Source organism: Diplotaxodon limnothrissa, linkage group LG12 (genome assembly GCF_057381915.1).
Source record: "Diplotaxodon limnothrissa isolate DT_005_m linkage group LG12, D_limnothrissa_male_GT1.1, whole genome shotgun sequence".
NCBI lineage: Eukaryota > Metazoa > Chordata > Actinopteri > Cichliformes > Cichlidae > Diplotaxodon > Diplotaxodon limnothrissa.
Genome location: NC_140607.1, coordinates 21735011 through 21752678, shown reverse-complemented (window position 1 = coordinate 21752678; position 17668 = coordinate 21735011). Strand labels below are relative to the sequence as shown.

General features: G+C 41.2%; 1 protein-coding gene across 1 annotated transcript in view; it reads left to right on the top strand.

The window, feature by feature from the left end:
- Nucleotides 1-1613: 1613 nt before the first annotated feature.
- smtnb (smoothelin b) overlaps nucleotides 1614-17668 on the top strand; it is a 49673-nt gene continuing 33618 nt past the window's right edge. Inside the window, exon 1 of the mRNA XM_085368294.1 lies at nucleotides 1614-1919. Within this exon, the coding sequence (XP_085224420.1) occupies nucleotides 1869-1919 (51 nt within the window). The 5' untranslated portion in view covers nucleotides 1614-1868. The remainder of the gene's footprint in view (nucleotides 1920-17668) is intronic.

Sequence of the window (17668 nt, the reverse complement as noted above, 5' to 3'; positions counted from 1 at the left end):
TAAAGTTAAATACCTGTATGTCAAGACTTATTTTGTTTTAATTTGGATGATTTTTGGGTTAAAGTGCATGAAAATCAGAAATCCAGAATCTCTGATTATTTATTTATTAATTATTTTACTTTAAGTTTGAGTAAATTGCTTTGCTTTCTGTGTTAAACTGAGTGTATTTAGGCACGTAGGCATGCTTGAGATGACCTGCTGAAATTCAAACTGAGCATCACAATGAGGAAGAAAGGTAATCTATGTGACTGTGAACGTAGCTTGGTTGTTGGTGCCAGATGGGCTGCTCTGAGTTTTTCACAAACTGCTGATCTGGGATTTTCCCACACTACCATCTCTGGGGTTTACAGAGAACTGTCCCAAAACAGAAAATATCCTGTGAGTGGCAGTTCTGTGAGTGAAAATGTTTTGTTGATGTCAATGGCCAGAGGAAAAAGGCCAGACTGCTTCAAAAAAGTAACTCAAATAACCAATCGTTACAACCAAAGTATGCAGAAAAGCATCTCTAAATGGACAACATGAGGGACCATGATGCAGATAGGCTACAGCAGCAGAAGACCACACTGGTTATCACTTCTGTCAGCTAAGAACAGGAAACAATTTGCAAAACCTCATGAATAGATGATTGGAGAAATGCTGCCTGGTCTGAGTCTTGATTTCATTCAGATGGTAGGATCAGAATTTGGTGTGAACAACATGAAAGCATGAATGCCTATCAGTGGTTCAGGCTGCTGATGGTGCAATAGTGTAGGATACATTTATTTGGCACACTTTGGGCTCCATAGTGTCAAACAGTCCGACTGTCATTGCTGACTATGTCCATAACCACAGTGTAACCTTACTCTGATGGCTGATGTCACAACGGCCAAATAGTCTCAAACTGATTTCTTGAACATAATGACTTCACTGTACTCAAATGACCTCCACAATCACCAGATCTCAATCCAACAGAGCACCTTTGGGATGTGGTGGAGTTGTGTGATGCTATCAGTGTCAACATAAACCAAAATCTCTCTGGAACATTTGCACAAAATCTTGAATGAAGGCAGTAGTGAAGGCACACTTTGGGCGTCAGTTTAGCTTAGTGGGGTGAGTGGATGTCCATCTGCTGAAAGGTTACTGCAGGGGCCTGGCTCTAGTTCAACTCTGGGCTATTTCCTGTGTGTCATTCCCTCCCTGGTCTCTGTCCCACCTTTCCGGTCTGCTCTACTGCCCTGTTATCAACAATAAAACTTAAAAATCTACATTTATTAGATAAGTACTATCATATAAACTATTCCCTTATTTACTGTATAAACAGGTAATTACAGACTATAAATAGATGTAATTATTATTATAATTATTGGTAACAGGCATGTATAATTATTAGTATTATTTTAGGGAGGTTTCATTAATATTATAAAAAGGTAGGATTTTAATGAGAGTCTTAAAGATTTGAGTGCCATATATACCTGGAGGCTATTTTACGTCTCCCCACACAGCGGCGCGCTTTGAATGAGCGCCGGGAGAGGCCAGATCCAGCGAGGGGCGGGGTTACACCTTTCCGAGGGAATCCTCGGTTCAAAAAGCTCCCAACGTCTCCTCGTGAGTACTTCGGACTGTGTGTACTTTCATTGTGACTCGAGAAACGGACGAAGACGACCGAGGTATGCTCTTGTAGCAGGACGAGGGTTTATTTCTGTTGTCAGAAGTAAAAAAAAGTTTCTGCTGTGCTGAGTAGAAAGTTATAGACAGTGCGGATAATTTTTAAAAAGACGATAACAACAGCCTACGTGCCGTGCAGGTGGGTACAGACGTTGTTGTTGTTGATCGGGACACCTATCCCTATCCAGACCTCGTCTCACCTGAGCTCGACAGGACACTCAGAAATGTCCATGGAAAGCTATTCAGCGTTGGATGAGCCCTCTCTCCGAGCTTTGGTGAGTAGATGAATGGGAATACTAATGCTGAGCACTGTGGGATATAAGTGTGTTAGGGGGCTAAGTGATTCCTTTGTTCTGGGGGAAAATGTCTTTAAATGAAATGTGTGCTTTTAATCCAGGTAAATGTCTGTCTGATCACCGGTGATTGAGCCCAGTGCTGTTGATATATTCAGTATTTGTCTCGCCTTTTGATACCTCACAGGTAAGAGTGTCCAGACAGGTGGTCTGCACGCATACAGGGCCATCTACTCCCAGTGCTTACCACTACAGTGGGAGTAATTCATCTCCAGTATATCCCAAACACAACGGCAGTACAAAAATTATGAGGGTTTGCTACTGGTGGCAGGATATTAAAGGGTATTTTAATCTTTAATAAATGAGTAGTTTTGTGTATAATCAAAGCAAACAGCTGTCAGTAGCTGTTTAAAGTAGCTGTTTAAAAAAGTTAATATCTAAAAATGTCTGATGCGGAATATTCAAAGTAGTTCATGATTAATAAAGTTATTCATGAGGCATTACGTCACAGGAGCATCAGTCAGTACTGACAGGAGGAATGTATTATTCACCAGGAAGTCTAGAAACATTTATTAGTTCTTATCAGGAAGGTTGTAATTAATTATGGAGGAGGGGAAAGTAACACCTGCAGACATGCCTACGAGGAAGTATGAGTCAGCTGCCCTTGTTTAGGCATGAGTTTGTCTGAATCACAGACACATACGCAACAGTCATACATGCAACAGATTCATTCCTTAGTTTTTTAAAATTTGTAATGACTTAAAGCCTTCAAGTTTGCATCTCTCAGCTGCAACTCTGTGTGGCTTTGCTTTTCTGTCATTACCCTCACTGGCTGATTTCAGAAGAATGTGCACTTTAAGATGGAAAAGAAGAAGGGGAAGAAAAAACCCTTGATTGCTGTTTTTAAAGATCGTTTAACCTGACAAGAAAAGAGCTGTTTGCTTTTGAAGCGAGTCAGGGTATGAATGCGATGTTTAGCTGACCTGCGTGCTGTTCCTTAAACCAAATCCATTAGAGTCTGGAATCATCTTGCCGACAGACACAGTCCCTGTTTTCCCATAAATCGCTCTCACCATGAGTGACGTTACACTGGTGGGAGCACAGGAGAACATGCAGGAAATAATATTTATCCTTCAGCACAGTGATTTACTTTGAAGCGGTGGCACTGGCTGCTTTGATCAGGGGCTTTATGAGTTTATTTATACGAAGACGGAGCAGGAAGATGAACTGAGTGCGAGGGAGGAAAGCCACAAATTTAGCTGGGAAGGTTTCAAAGACTGTATTGGGAGATTTCGTTTGGGAATATTTAATTTCAGACACATTTTTCACCAAATTATGGTCCCATGAGACCCCAGCTCATTGGTTTTAAGGGTGCTTGTCTGCCTCTTGCTGTGTGGCCTGTGAGAAAATGCTGTCCAGAGAGGAGCAGCAGCATCAGCAGGAGAATTAAAAAAAAACTTGTGTTCTTATCCTGACGCCCATTAGTCAAGCCTTTACTGAGCTGGAGCGAATGGGGCTCTTTCGGCTGAGCGTCTTTCCGCTCAGTTTTCCTCCCTCAGACGTGACCAGCAGCCTGTAGGTCACAGAGATCCCACATTTTCACTGATGATGTTTGTGGTGACTCGAGTGTCAGGGTTTTCCGTGGTGAACTCAGATTCAAACGAAACAAACCTGGAGGAGAAGTTCACATGAGGTTGCGGTGTAATTTAAACGCGGCATGACAGCTGTGAATGGAGCCTTTTTTGTGTTTTAAGTTTTTTATGAAACATAACACCTCATTGTGTGGGGTTTATGCTCTCTGTGAATCTGCCTTTATTCAGGACACGGGCGTTTGGAGATGGCTGGGCTTTAATTAAGCTCATCGTAAATCCGGGTGGAGGAGCTGCTATTAAACAGTTGGATAACGAACACAAGTTCCAGGCCTGTGTTGTACCTAATGAACTAAGCAGTCAGAAGGTCATACGGCGGCCTCTCTAACGCCACTAATCCCGTCTCTACACTTGTATTGAAAGCCCGGCCAGCCTTTTATACTGCTCATTTAATCCCCTCCATGGCAACAAGGGAAAGCAGTTGTCTTCTTCTCTCAGCTACCACAATTATTTAAATGTCCACAGGAATAATCGGTTGGTGTCCTGGTTTCCTCAGGAGAAGAGTTGAGGTGGGGAGGGGGAGTGTTTGCAGCGGGTCATCTGTCTGAATGGTGCTTGTGTGGCCACAAAAACACAAAAGCTGCTGAGGCCACTCAGAGAAAACCCCTTTCCTTCCAAACCACTCCAACCGCTGTTACTTAATAGCAGACTTTATCTGATGGTTTCAAGCTCTGAGGGTGATGGTTATCTGCTGTTATTCCCATCAATGTGCTGTGCGGTAACAGTTTTCTTGTGGATTAAACCTGCAGGACGGGTTGGGTCTGCAGGTGTCTGTTGATGTGGCAATCTTGCGTCATCCTGCTCTGTCGTGAAAGTGTCTGTTGGTTCTCTGGCTGCACTGTAACAGACCTGAAATCAGTATTTGCATAAAAATCACATTGCAGTTAATGTACAACTCAGACGTTTTATTATTTATGAATTGATTTGACCGCTTGGAGACTTTTCTGCCTGCGGCGCCTGCTGGGCTGGTTTCACACGGGCTGGATGTCTCGCATAATGATTTATAACCTGTCTTGCCAGCTGTGTGACTGTCCCTTTCTCCCTGGTGAGCGAGAGGCATTCACACATGTTTAAAATAGCCGATTTTGCTCTGTGGTCCAGCCTCGTTGATATATGGGACCCCTGGGCCTTTATTTTATGGCTCTGTGGACCCTTTGTGAGTTGACAGGGGCTCAACGGTTACAGTCTGAGAGGAAGAATGGACTTGTTTTGAAGGATCTTGGTATAGTGTGCAGATTTTGCTTAACCCCCAGAGACGGGGGTCCAAAATGTCAGCCTTGTCATTAGGAAGATATAAATTGCAGGAGTTGCACTATATTACATAACTCTTGTCTGGGACAGTTTCATAGATATGCAGGCTGTGTGTTTTTATACACTCCAAGCTAAAATTAGAAAAAAAAAATTGTTTCCATGAAATTTCAGTCAAGGGGACTGGTTATGCTTGTACCAACTATAAAATGTAAGAGCTGGAAAATTTTAAGTGAATTAGAGTTAATATCTGATACACAGTTCAAAATAATCCTTCATTTTCTTATACCAATAGATGGCCATGCTTACAGTATTAACTGGAGCGTTTGGTGCTGTTGGCAAACTCAAATATTTAATCACATTAGGCCTCTTTTCCATTACTACCTACTTGGACCGCAACGCGTTCGAGCGTCCTGCGACGTAACAAACTCTACAACAAAGCTTGACGTAGAAGCAAGAATACCTGCTGCTCGGTCTGCTGAGACGGAGAACACTGCGTTTTGGGTTTTTTTGTTTTTTGCTTTTTTGTAACCGTTTCCAGAAATGGCAGGTTTGATTTTCGTGAATGAGATGATCTCATGACTCATCGAGTGACTCTACTGACCAGCCAATTGGTGGCATGCAGTCTGACGACGTCACCCGGCCAAGCAGGTACTGGTACCACATAGCACCTGGTACCAGGTGCTATGACCTAATGCACAGGTGTCGAACTCTAGGCCTCCAAGGCCTAGAGTTGTAAATCAGCTGTGATGGCCCAGGGTGTTATCTAAAACCTGCAGGACACCGGCCCTCGAGGCCTGGAGTTCGACACCCCTGACCTAATGGAACACCCTTAAAACCGTGCCCAGTCAATCTGAGTAAGTAGTAATGGAATAGGGGTCGTGGTATGATAAATAACTCAACTGTGTGGGTATAAATGTGATGAAAATTCAAACTATGCAATGCTTTTAAGGTGTTGTAAGTGTGTAAAACCTTAAAAAAAAAGGTCATTTGGTAAGTGGTTGCTTGGCAACGTGACAGCCTTATAATATCTGATATAGATAAGCGCATCCAGGAGTCTAAACTTTGTGCCAAGTTTTGTTGCTCAACTCCTTGCGGACTAAATCGCATACAGACACACGCAAAGAGATTTCATTTAAAACGTGGCCTTAGTGTGGCCGCAGTCTGAAACAAGTTGTTTTAGCTGTCTTCTGATTGGTTGCCCACTTGCAAACAGAAGATTTGAACAGCAGGTGGGTTGCGGCTGCTGTGTTCATCATCATCAATCTCCTCTTTCTTTAGCACCACACAGAGCCAAGAGCAGTAAAACATGCCTGAGCATTAAGAACCGTTTCACGTCTGAGCTTTCAACTGGCCGGGATTACTTGTAAATACACTGACCTACATTATTCAAAAATCATCCACGGCTGTAACAGCCGGTGTGTGACAGAACAGTACAGTAGTGGCACCTTTTTAAAGTGATATAAATCAAATTGAAGCTGAAATGATCAGGTATTGCTGTCGCCTCAACAATCCTGAAAACCATTTTCATTCCTTCATACCTTTTTTGGAAAATTGAGTGAAGTGTCCTGTTGCATACATTACATCTCCCTCCGAATGCACACCTGCATCCCACCACAAACACCTGTAAAGACAAGAAAACTTAACCTGAAGTATCTCCTACATCTCGAGCTTTAGGGTTTGTGAACTTGGCTGCCTTTGACCTATGCAGATGTGTATGTGTGTTTGTGCTCCATTTTCCGAAGGATTAAAGGGAGGTGGTGATGAAGACTGGAGCAGTTTAATATTCAGGGCAGCGCTCCCTCTGACGCAGGATGAGCTATCTGCACTGCTGCAGTGACAGCCTATTATAGTGAACCATTTAGTTCCTGGCTTCAGTCTTTGAAGCAAATATCCAAATAAATGGCCGTGCTCAGCTGAGATAAGAAGCTGCATGTTTGGAAACTTTTGTTCTGCTATAAATAGTGCTCTACGATTTTAGCTCTGAACAGATGAGAAAAGAAAAACCATGAACTTTGAGATCATCTGGTCTTTGACCCCTCAGTAGTTTGTTATTGTGGGACAATCATTCAGAGTGAACGTAACACTGTTTAGCGCAGCTCAGAATGTATTTAAGTGTTTGTGTTTAGAAGGCAAAGTTGAAACTGAGTTCAGTGTGTCAGTTTTTCTTCTTTAAGCGTATATTTACTATTGTTATGTTTTTGAAAAGGTGGGTTCTCCAGAAGGACGAACGGCCTTTAAAATCTGAAGCAGTATTTTATTTTTAGCAGTCTTTTTTTGTAATGCCATTAGAGAATAATGTGGCAGTACGCTGAACAAACAGCGCTCAACAGTGTAGTAATGTGATTACATTATTATAAGATTGTGTATTAGCTTGTACATAAATTGTTACTGCTTAGACTCCTTGTCTGTGAGTTATATAGTTCTCATGAGGCGGTGTTTGGAAACTTTACTAAATATTTTGCGATACAAAGTTAAACTAATTGTCACCGTGGCCTTTGGAGCCCAACAGCAAGCTTAAATTTCAGGAGTTTCACTTTAACGACTATCAAACCCCGTACTCTGCAAGACAGAGTGAAAAAATGGGTTATTTAAAAGAAAATGACAGGTAGACTTTTAAAGTGTTTATCCACCAAAACAAATGGGTTGAGTGCATTTCATTTATCACAAAACGTTACTCTTTATATCAGGGATGTCAAACTGATGGGCTACATACAGCCCACTTTGATCTTAAGTGAAGCTCACAAAGTTTAACTATACATTGAATCCTGCATTGAGATGTCTTAGTATAAGAGCAAGAAGTGCCATTTCTACAGTACATCTCAGTTCCTTCACATGATAAAGAAATGTTGTTGTAATAAAACAAAGATATCTGATGACTTTCAGTAAGAAATAAATGTGTAAAATGACAAAACAAGTTCTGGTAGCTCATTGCTCAGTCTGTCCTGTAATTATTTTAAAAACAGTTTTTGTTGAGTCACAGAAAATACTTTTTTGTTTTATTTTACTGTGGAAACACTGTTAAAAAAAACAAATGTTTATAATATATAGTAGAAACAGGAACTTTTCTGTCATTTGATTGTTTACTTTATTACTACGGTGTAGTAATAATGCTCGTGGGGGAGGTCTTTATCCATAGGAAACACTGTAAAGTCCAAAATTTATCCCGTAATATTTTTTACATTTTCCTAAGCTGTCAAGTGGACCAGATTGCAGTCTTTCCTGGGCTGATTGCAGCCCCTGGGCCTTATATTTGACACACATGGTCTATATCAAACAAGCTTGATGGAGACTATTTGGTGACTTATAGAGTAGAAGTGGGATTAAATAAGTGTGCACTTTTTCCCAGTCCTTTGTGGGTAGGTAAACTAAATCAGCAAATCAGTGGCTCCATATTTTAGTGAAGGTGTGTCAAACACAAGGTCCGCGGCCCAGAATCGGCCTGGCAGAGAAACCAGTCCAGCTCACTGAACATCTTTGGAAAATGTGAAGGAGGACACTTTTGGACTTTTAATTGCTTTTATAAATTTTACAGCTTGTCCTAATGATAAATATCTCTCCACAGCCATTCTAACTACAGTAATAAAGTAATAGATAAAGAGGTAAATAAAATGACAGGAGAATTCCAGTTTTCAATATCTACTACAGAAATATCTATTTTTTTAGTGTCCACAGTAAAATACATAAATAAGTACAAGAGGACATTTTCTGTGAGTTAACAAATCTTTGCACTGTATAATTACAGGACAATCTGGGCATTGAGCTACCAGAATTTTCAGTCATTTTATATATTTATTTCTTACGATTTACGCTCGCATTGAGTCACACTGACTTTATCATGTAGAAAAACTGGAACATGTAGTGTTGATGTTGCTCTTCTTTTTCTTGCATTGAGATCTCCGGGATTAAATGTGCAGTGGAGCTACTTTACACTGACAGAAAGGGTATTTTCACCGGATCAAAGCGGGCTGTATGTTGTGCGCGATGTAAAATGAGTTTGACATCTCTGTTTTATCTGTTTATACATTCACCCAGCAAACAAAATATCAGCAGTTTGTTCTCAGGAGAAGATGCAGAACCCTTCACGACTGTGTCAGGAAGGGAACATCAATGTAGTGTAGTGTTGCTTTATTTTTGTGTATGTTTAAAAAAATATTTTTTCCCTAAATTAGTTTCTGTTTATTGTTGAAAATAAATTGAGCACAATGTGGGTTGTGTTGCTGTGTCTGGTTTGACTCAAACTAATGGCGCTTCACTCTTAGAAACTTGCAGTCTGCAGCTTGTCAGAAGAATTCCTACTTCCAGTACTTCTGATGCAGTCAGCCAGGAGATATTCAGAACGACTGAGGAGACTCCGCCTGTGAAGTTTAGACTCAGTATATTGTGTAGCTGTCAAGCAGGCGGTGCACCGAGTTTTGTAACTGTCAGATATGAGACTGCTGCTGCTGTCACAGCTGCTCTGGTCTTTTCCTCTGTTTGGTAAGTGATCCAGCAGAGGCAGTTTGTGCGACTGATCTCTGTCCGGATCATCAGTCAGCCAAATGGAAAAGGTCTGAATAAGACATTGAACGTGTGCTTTCTTTCTTCCCCTCCTTGTCCCTGTCTGCTGTCAGAGTCGTCTCTGAGATGGACAGCAACCTTCCCTTGAGCTTTATGAATTTAGTGTCTGGAGATTTTTGGGTTCCAAAGTCTTCTCTTTGTCCAGTTTTTAGACAAAAAATACTCAGCAGATGTGGATGAAACATACAGTTTTTTCGATGTGATGAGAAATCTGTTGTTCTCTCAGGGGGAAGAGAAAATTAACTCTCATTGAGATGCCATTAAGATGCCATCTAATGCTACTTCCCAAGCTCTGATTCTCAGCTGTACTGCTGGAGGGAGTCGACACAGATTTTGCTCCCATTTAAATACTAAGCTGTTGCTCTGTTTATAGAGGAAAATGGAACATATAAGGATCTGCTTTCAGCAGGAGGGAGAAAAAAAGTTTTTTATTAAGTCACATAGAGAGTTAATAAAAAAGGATGATTGTATGGCGCTGGATAATGCTTTTTAAATGAGCAATTGAAGAAATTTAAAAACACTGTTTTTCTTTGTTAGTTTTTTTTTCTATATTAACTTCCTGAGGAAAGAGGCATTTCCTGAGTCCCTAGAACTCATCAGGCGGATGTTTATGTTTTGCTTTCCAGCTCGGCCTTGTTAATGTCGTGGCATTCTTGAGATGTACACTGCTGATCTGTTAAATTTTGTTTGCCTCTCTCAGTCTGTCTCTGTATCATTGTTATACGCAGGATTTTTATTGCTGCCTCTCTGGGATCTTTTATAACAAACAGTTTGTGCTCTGCAGCATCCCAAATTGCTTCATTTATCCCTCTCTTTTTCTTCCTGTGGGACACCACTTCTGCCTTCTGGCCCTCCATCATTAAACTAAATGAGTCGGTCACGCAGGGCTTCGGTTTGACCAGCGATGTAGCATATTTAGAGAAGATTCATCATACACTTTCAAAGTCTTCTCACAGGACAGTGCAACTGTAGTGTAGGATGCAGTGGGATTTTTGAAAGGCTCGTTCCTCCTGGATGGGAATATACAAATGTTTTTTTTAAAAGCAAATAAGGTGTTTTGGGGGGTTTTTTAAACTACAATTTCAGCTTCAAGAACCAGCTCCTACAGATAAGATTCAGTATCAGAAATGAAAGTACTAAGGAACAGTGAGGCATAAACCCTGTTACGAGAGTGGCTCCCAAATGTGGGTCACAGTTTTCCTGCTCGACCTGGATACCTCACTGCGACCTGACCAGCGGGTCTGGAGGCAAGCACTTTCACAGGAGTGGCTGAACGAGACCAAAGAGAATTACACAGCAGAGCTGATTTTTAGTGTGCTGAGACGCAGCAGTGCAGCAAAGATCTGAAATAACTTTGAGGTCCTGCACACAGCCGAACAGTAATTATTTTGCAGTTTAGATCAGAGTGCCGACCATGTGTGCACAATGAAGCATGCGCTGATTAATCCTTCAGTGTGTGGAGTTGTTTGCACTAATGTGAGACTAAATGAATACAGCACATTCGAGTCCAGATCTGTCTTCAGTGCATCATTACGGCCCTATAGGGCATTGTTGATTACTATACCACCCCCCCCACCCCACCCTCGTGGCCCCCGCGCATTCCTCTATGTGTCTGTTCTTTGTGGCTGCTACCTCTATCAGCAGGGATGATGAGACAGAGTACCGGGCTGTGGTCGACTCCTTTGTCACGTGGTGTGAGCAGAATCATCTGCAGCTCAACGTGGCAAAGACCAAGGAACTGATCGTGGACTTCAGGAAGACCAGGAAACACTTGACCCCTGTTTCAATCCAGGGGGTCAGTGTTGACATTGTGGAGGACTATAAATACCTTGGAGTACACATTGACAATAAACTGGACTGGGCTAAAAACACCACAGCACTTTACAGGAAGGGCCAGAGTCGTCTCTATTTTTTGAGGCGACTGAGGTCCTTCAACATCTGCCAGAAAATGCTGAGGATTTTCTATGAGTCTGTGGTGGCCAGTGCGATCCTCTATGCTGTTGCATGCTGGGGGAGCAGGCTGAGGGTCGCAGATGCCAACAGACTTAATAAACTGATCCGTAAGGCCAGCAATGTTGTGGGGATGGAGCTGGACTCCCTCAAGGTGGTGTCGGAGAGGCGGATGCTGTCCAAGATAAAGACAATGTTGGATAACACCTCCCACCCACTCCATGACATGTTGGTCAGTCACAGGAGCTCGTTCAGTGAGAGACTGAGATTACCGAAAAGCACCACTGAACGACACAGGAAATCATTCCTGCCTGTGGCCATCTCCCTGTACAACGCATCCACTTAACACACTGTTTGCTGCTACAACTACACATGTTTCTTTTCCAAATATTTATTTATAAGTGACTTATGTATGTATGTATGTATATATATGTATATATTGTACTATTCTTAGTTAGCGTATTGTCTGTCTTGTCTTAATGTTGGTTTAAAATGGAGCACTGTAACAAAAAATAATTTCCCCCAGGGATCAATAAAGTATTCTGATTCTGATTCTGATTCTAGTGTAAAGGGGGACAGTGTTTTCCCAGGTCTGTCTATTGAAATCATTTTAAGCTTTCCTACACGTGCAACTGCACTTGCTGCAAGCACGTTGGCACATGCACAGTTATCTCTCCCTCACTTACCTGTATATTTCATAGATGCTCCTTCTTTTTCTTCATCACAGACAATGGAGGCTCAGAGTGCTCTGTAACACAATGACTTCTAACCTTGAGTTTGGTTTTCAGCTGAAAGGCAACTGAAACTGCCTCCTCTCCAGAACCAGGTGTCCTCTGCCTTGCAGGGCTTTCTGTTGCTATCCTGATTATATTTCCACCTATCTTTGTCTGTGTGTGTGGAGACCTACTGTATGCAGGCATTGTGAGGTAATTGATCCACTTGATCAATCATTAAATCTTGGAGTTTTGCCCTGAAGAAAACCAACAAGGGCATTATATGGTAATTAAAATTACTCTGAGCTTTACTCACCCTCACTTCTCTGTTTTTTTTTGTTTGTTTGTTTGTTTGTTTGTTTGTCAGTAGCAGCCCAGCTTCCTCGGTGGCAGCTGCTAATCTATTTCAGCTTTTGCTTAAAGAAGCATCCCGTGTTTCCTTATAAGGCCACACTCACTTGTGGACTTGACACAGGACTGATCCAATCAGCTGCCTGGCTGCACTCAAACCTCAGTCTACTCTGGAAATTATTACTCTAGGGCTCTGTTCATGCACAAAAACACAGTACCCCCTACCTCTCCTTTATATTCATGCACATGGATGCACAACCACATACTTGAGACCTTTGTGTAAAACTGTACAAGTCCTAGCTTTCAGTAAAAAAACAGCAAAATGAGACGAGACCTGCACACACCCACTGAGAGTCAAAAGGTCACTTGGTCTGAGGGGTCTCAGACACTGGGCTTATGTTTTGGGTCATTATCTTGCTGTAGGATAAAACCTTCACCAACTAGGTGCATACCAGAGGGTGCTGCAGAATGCTGTGGTAGCCGTTTGGGTTCAGGGTGTCTCTCACTCTCAGTCACCGACCCTGGATCCAGACTATCACATTTCCTCCTCCTTGTTTAACAGTTGATGCCACACACTGTGGAACTATCATTTTGCCTACTCGAAGGCGTACAAAGATCCTGTGTGACGAACCAAAGATTTCAAATTATCATTCATCAGTCCATAATACCTTCTTCCAGTCTACAGTAGTCCAATAGCAGTGTTTCATGGCCCAGGCAAGCCTCTTTGTCTTCTTCTGATGTCTTAGCAATGGCTTTCTTGCTGCAACTCGTCCTCTCAAACCTGCAGCTTGAAGTCTTCTCTTCATACTTGAAACGGAGACTTGCTTACTATGAACACTATGAAGCTGTAGCCTATAACACAAAATAAAAGAGTCCATCCGGGCAAGAAGGATTGCCACTTGGAAAATGTATTTTAATTTCAGAGAAAATGTTCAAACAGAGGGAGACTGAGGACAGGCAGGATAATGAGAGGTGGGAACAGGTGGGAACACAGCTGGGGGCTAATCTGACATAACATGACAAAGGGGAAGCAAAATTGAATACATCGAATGCAGGACAAGGACTATCAAGATAAAACAGGAAGCATGAAAAATATGGAGAAGCATTACTGACTGGAGAGACAGAGAGGGAACATGAAATACGGAAAGACAGGGAAGAAACTGAGACAGAACCCTAAAGACTAAAAACTATACATAAGCACAAATCCCATACAGACAAAAAAAAAACAACAACAACAAAAAAAACATGACTGACACTGCAATATTAACACAACTCAAAAACATAAGAACCCTGGGTCACCAGACCCAGTACCATGACAGTTTGTCTACTAGGAAGCTGAAGGGTAGCTCTGTATTTTTAAAGAATTACAGACAAGACTTAGTTGATGCTTAAAGCTGGTTTATTTAATTAATTTGTATCCAATTTACCAGTGTAAACATGGTGTTTGGGGTCTCATTGAAGGATTGATGTCATGGTAAGGTGTCCGCTGCTCCACTTTGAATATTGGTATGAACTTGAAACAGTGAGTACTTAGTGGATTTTCACCAAAATTGTGCCCACGTTCAAGACCATATTTGCTGGTTGTTGTTATTGTTGTTGTTTTTAAGGATGTTTTTTAAATTTTCACAAGAATTGCTAGTTCCCCTAGAGCAGGAGTCTCTATAACTCCAGTCCTCGAGAGCTACTATAACACACAGTAGCTCTTGAGGACTGGAGTTTGAGACCCCTACCTTACAGTATTTGGCCACTCCAACAATCAGAGGATTCCCTGTGAGCCGCGACTGGTTGGGGTGGGGGGAGTGAAAATAATTTTATTTTTTTTAAAAGCCAAAGTGATAAATATTGGAGCAACTTAATTACTTTTTTGTTAAAATCTTAAGCTGTTGTTATCAGTTTTAAAGGAGTATTGGGTTTGAATTGTAGATAAGTGTTTGCAGTGGATTTCTGCTGATTTCTTCTTCTGATTGCTTTTTCCAACCCCTGCTTGTGGTTTTGTCACTTTTGTCTGGGGTCAAAGAAGCAATGCTGGAGACTTTTGTCTCCCTCTGCTTCTCATTTTAATGCAGGGGGAACTCTCAGGCCAGGGTCAAAAAAGGGATGCTTGAGAACCTCCAAGGGTTTGATGCGCTGGTTTGCATCCAAGGCCAACATCCGTTTAATCAGGCTGACCAATAAATCTGTATCACTTTCAGGTCCTGTTCTAACTGTGATTACTTGTTTGAGGTCATCAAGATGCTGCAGTGTTATATTTCGAGTGTCGTTGGATTGGTATCCTGTCTCATACTGAAATTGTTCTTCTGCCTTAAATGTCCAGCGCTGTTTGCTGTGGTCGTTTTGGCCATGCCACAGTCTGAATTTTAAAGCATCGTAATCCATTTTCCCAGGGTAGGGGCACCCCCATAGCAAGTTCCACAGCTACCAGCCCCAGAGACCACATGTCAATTGCTTCATTATATGGAATATGAGGCATAACTTCATACCAAATTGTCTGCACACAGGTACCAGGAATCACTACAGACACAGGACGTGCTAGGCCAAAGTCAATAACTTTGACTTTGACGGGAGACTCATGGCGGTTCACAACTATTATGTTTCCAGGTTTGAGGTCAGCATGCACTATTCCCAAAGAACTGAGGTGGTACAGAGCATTTGATATTTGATTTCATTTCATTCGATAATTTGTAAAATTGGCCTCAATTCTCTTATGGGGAGACCCTGGTAATTCTGATCCTTTATGTAGTCCCACAGGTTTTGATCAATTTTGTCTGTTGCAAAATTTCAGGTTTGCTCTTGTTTATTTTAATAGCCACGTCCATATAATAAACTCCACAGGCATGAAAACTGAGAATTCTGTAGACTGGACATTGCTGGCGCTCACAGCAAAAGGATTTTGTCAATACGACTTGTAGTTTTCTCTTGGGAAGCATTTGTTTTGGGCTCACTTTTCTGTTTATTTAAACCAGCAGCAGACGGGCGCATGTCTGTCTGTGTGTGTCTGGTGCCACTGGCTGGAGTTGCTATAGCAACCAGGCTCACACCTGCCTGCTTAATGAGCTCTGTTTGTCACTCTGCCAAGATTCATCTTAAAACTGCTGCTGTGTCCACAGTGTTTGCTCTACAGCCATCATTTTACCCTCAAAACGTAGCCATCGTTATTCTCTTTCCAACAGTGTGTCTTCCAAAGCTCAGAGTTGTAAACTTTTTGAACTGTGTGGATCCAAGTAGAGGGATCACATTTCAGTCATTCAGAATGAATATGAACTTTTAATATTCATTCAGATGTTTTCTGACTCTGAATTTTCTTTTCTCATTACTCAGCTTTTTCTAATTTACACTTTAAAACATTGTGAGCTACTTTTCAACTTCTTCTGTGTGAATGTCAGCTTTCAACAGTTCTGCACTTTTGTTTTCAGGTGAAAAATTCTGTATTTTTCAGCTCATTCAACATTTTTTAACTTAAAATTCAGCAGATATGTCATATGAGCTCAAGACATTCAGCTATCAGCATTCACACTGCAGTTTCTTCAGAAAATGCATTTTTGTGATATTGTTCACACTAAATTTGACCCCTATTAATTTGTTATGAGTCAATCAAAGAAAATGTTGGTTTTGGAGAATTTTTAATTATAAAACCTTTGGTTTGTTTATTTACTGTATTTGGTTTTTCGTTTGCATGCCATGTCAAGCTTTTCCGTATATATTATTTATTATTATTTTAGATTCTCCTTCAGCTTCATATATTCTTATTTACACAAGCAGTGTGTGTGTGTGTGTGTGTGTGTGTGTGTGTGTGTGTGTGTGTGTGTGTGTGTGTGTGTGAATGTGTGTGTGAATGATGTGGTTCACAAAACAAGCTGCAACGTTTGACCCAACTTTTGTGAACCTCTTCTCACAGCGTTGTTCAACAGTAATGCAGTTTTTACAGCTAACTTTTATACTTGTAATACCTGAGTTTAGTGTTGTAAAGTACATGCAAACCTCTTATATATTTAAGTATATACAGCTGCAGAAGAAATCATATTTTTTGACAAATACAGGCAAATTAAAAAATGTAAAATTAAAAAAAAAAGAAGAAATTTTCAGCACGCAACGTTTCATGTTCCCATCAAGGCTCCTGTGTGTTACCATTCAACCCAGTGCACAAAAACGTCTGAAAGCCAGAGCTTTCATATAATAAGTGGTCTATTTGTTAAAGATGCTCAGACATTCAGAGGCTGTGTACTGCTCTGCGTTATTACCAAACAATGATCTAACGCTGGGAAAAGAATAGAGGTTGACACATCATTTGTATATTAATCCTGTCTAAGCACTGCATGTTTTCACATGTTTCACAATGTCAAAATGTAGTCCTGAAAATACCAGCGGTCATGGGAACTACTACAAAGGCAGTTTTGAGTACTTTGGCAGGCTTTGATTTGTCTGTGGACAGATTTTTGCCAAGTCGCCTTGGAGGTCTTGTGGGTCCATGATTGACAGGCTACAACTACGGTGAAAAGACTCCAGCACATTAAATGCAGGACAAAGAGTAACCTGTCTTTGTGTGGGACTATGCTAGGAGTTCATTTTGACATATCTAACAAACCTATCTAATATGTTTGGCATTTGAATGTAACACTCTCAGTTAATAAACAGTATAAGTAAGTATATATAAGTATAAGTATAAGCAAAAACAGAAGATAAAGGTTTGTTTTTTTTTTGGCTAATTTTTTAAAAAGTTTTACATATTAAAACTGATGTCACTAGACAAGATGTCACAAGCTACTCTGTCTGGTAACATCTTCAAGTTTTAGAAAAGTTGCCTCCACTTGAGCCAACCAAATCTGAGTGTGTGGGACAGCACCTCCCCTAGCCTAAGCTGTTTTGACAGCACAAGACCCACAGAGGGCAGTTTTTATGATGTAGTTGATGCCAATATTGTGACTACCTTAAATCCCCACCTTTTTAACCACATCTGGTGCAGTTTCTATATCGGGCAAATTAAAATTAAATTGGCCTCCCGAAACATAGTCCTATTGAAACCTGTGTCTCTCATGTGTACCAGATGACTTCAGAGGGTGCTCCTGTCCTCAGGAGCATGTCGTCAGCTGGTTGGGATTACTGGTAAACCGTAGGAGCTCTCTAATTGGCTGTGATTGATTGAGCTGCTTCAGTCGGATGTCTTTTGGAGGTTTGAGGTTTTGACTCCATAGAAAGCTGCTGCTTGGCAGGAAGTGACTCAAAGCACCCTTCAAGTGCAAGTTTTTACCAACTCCCTTGTGAA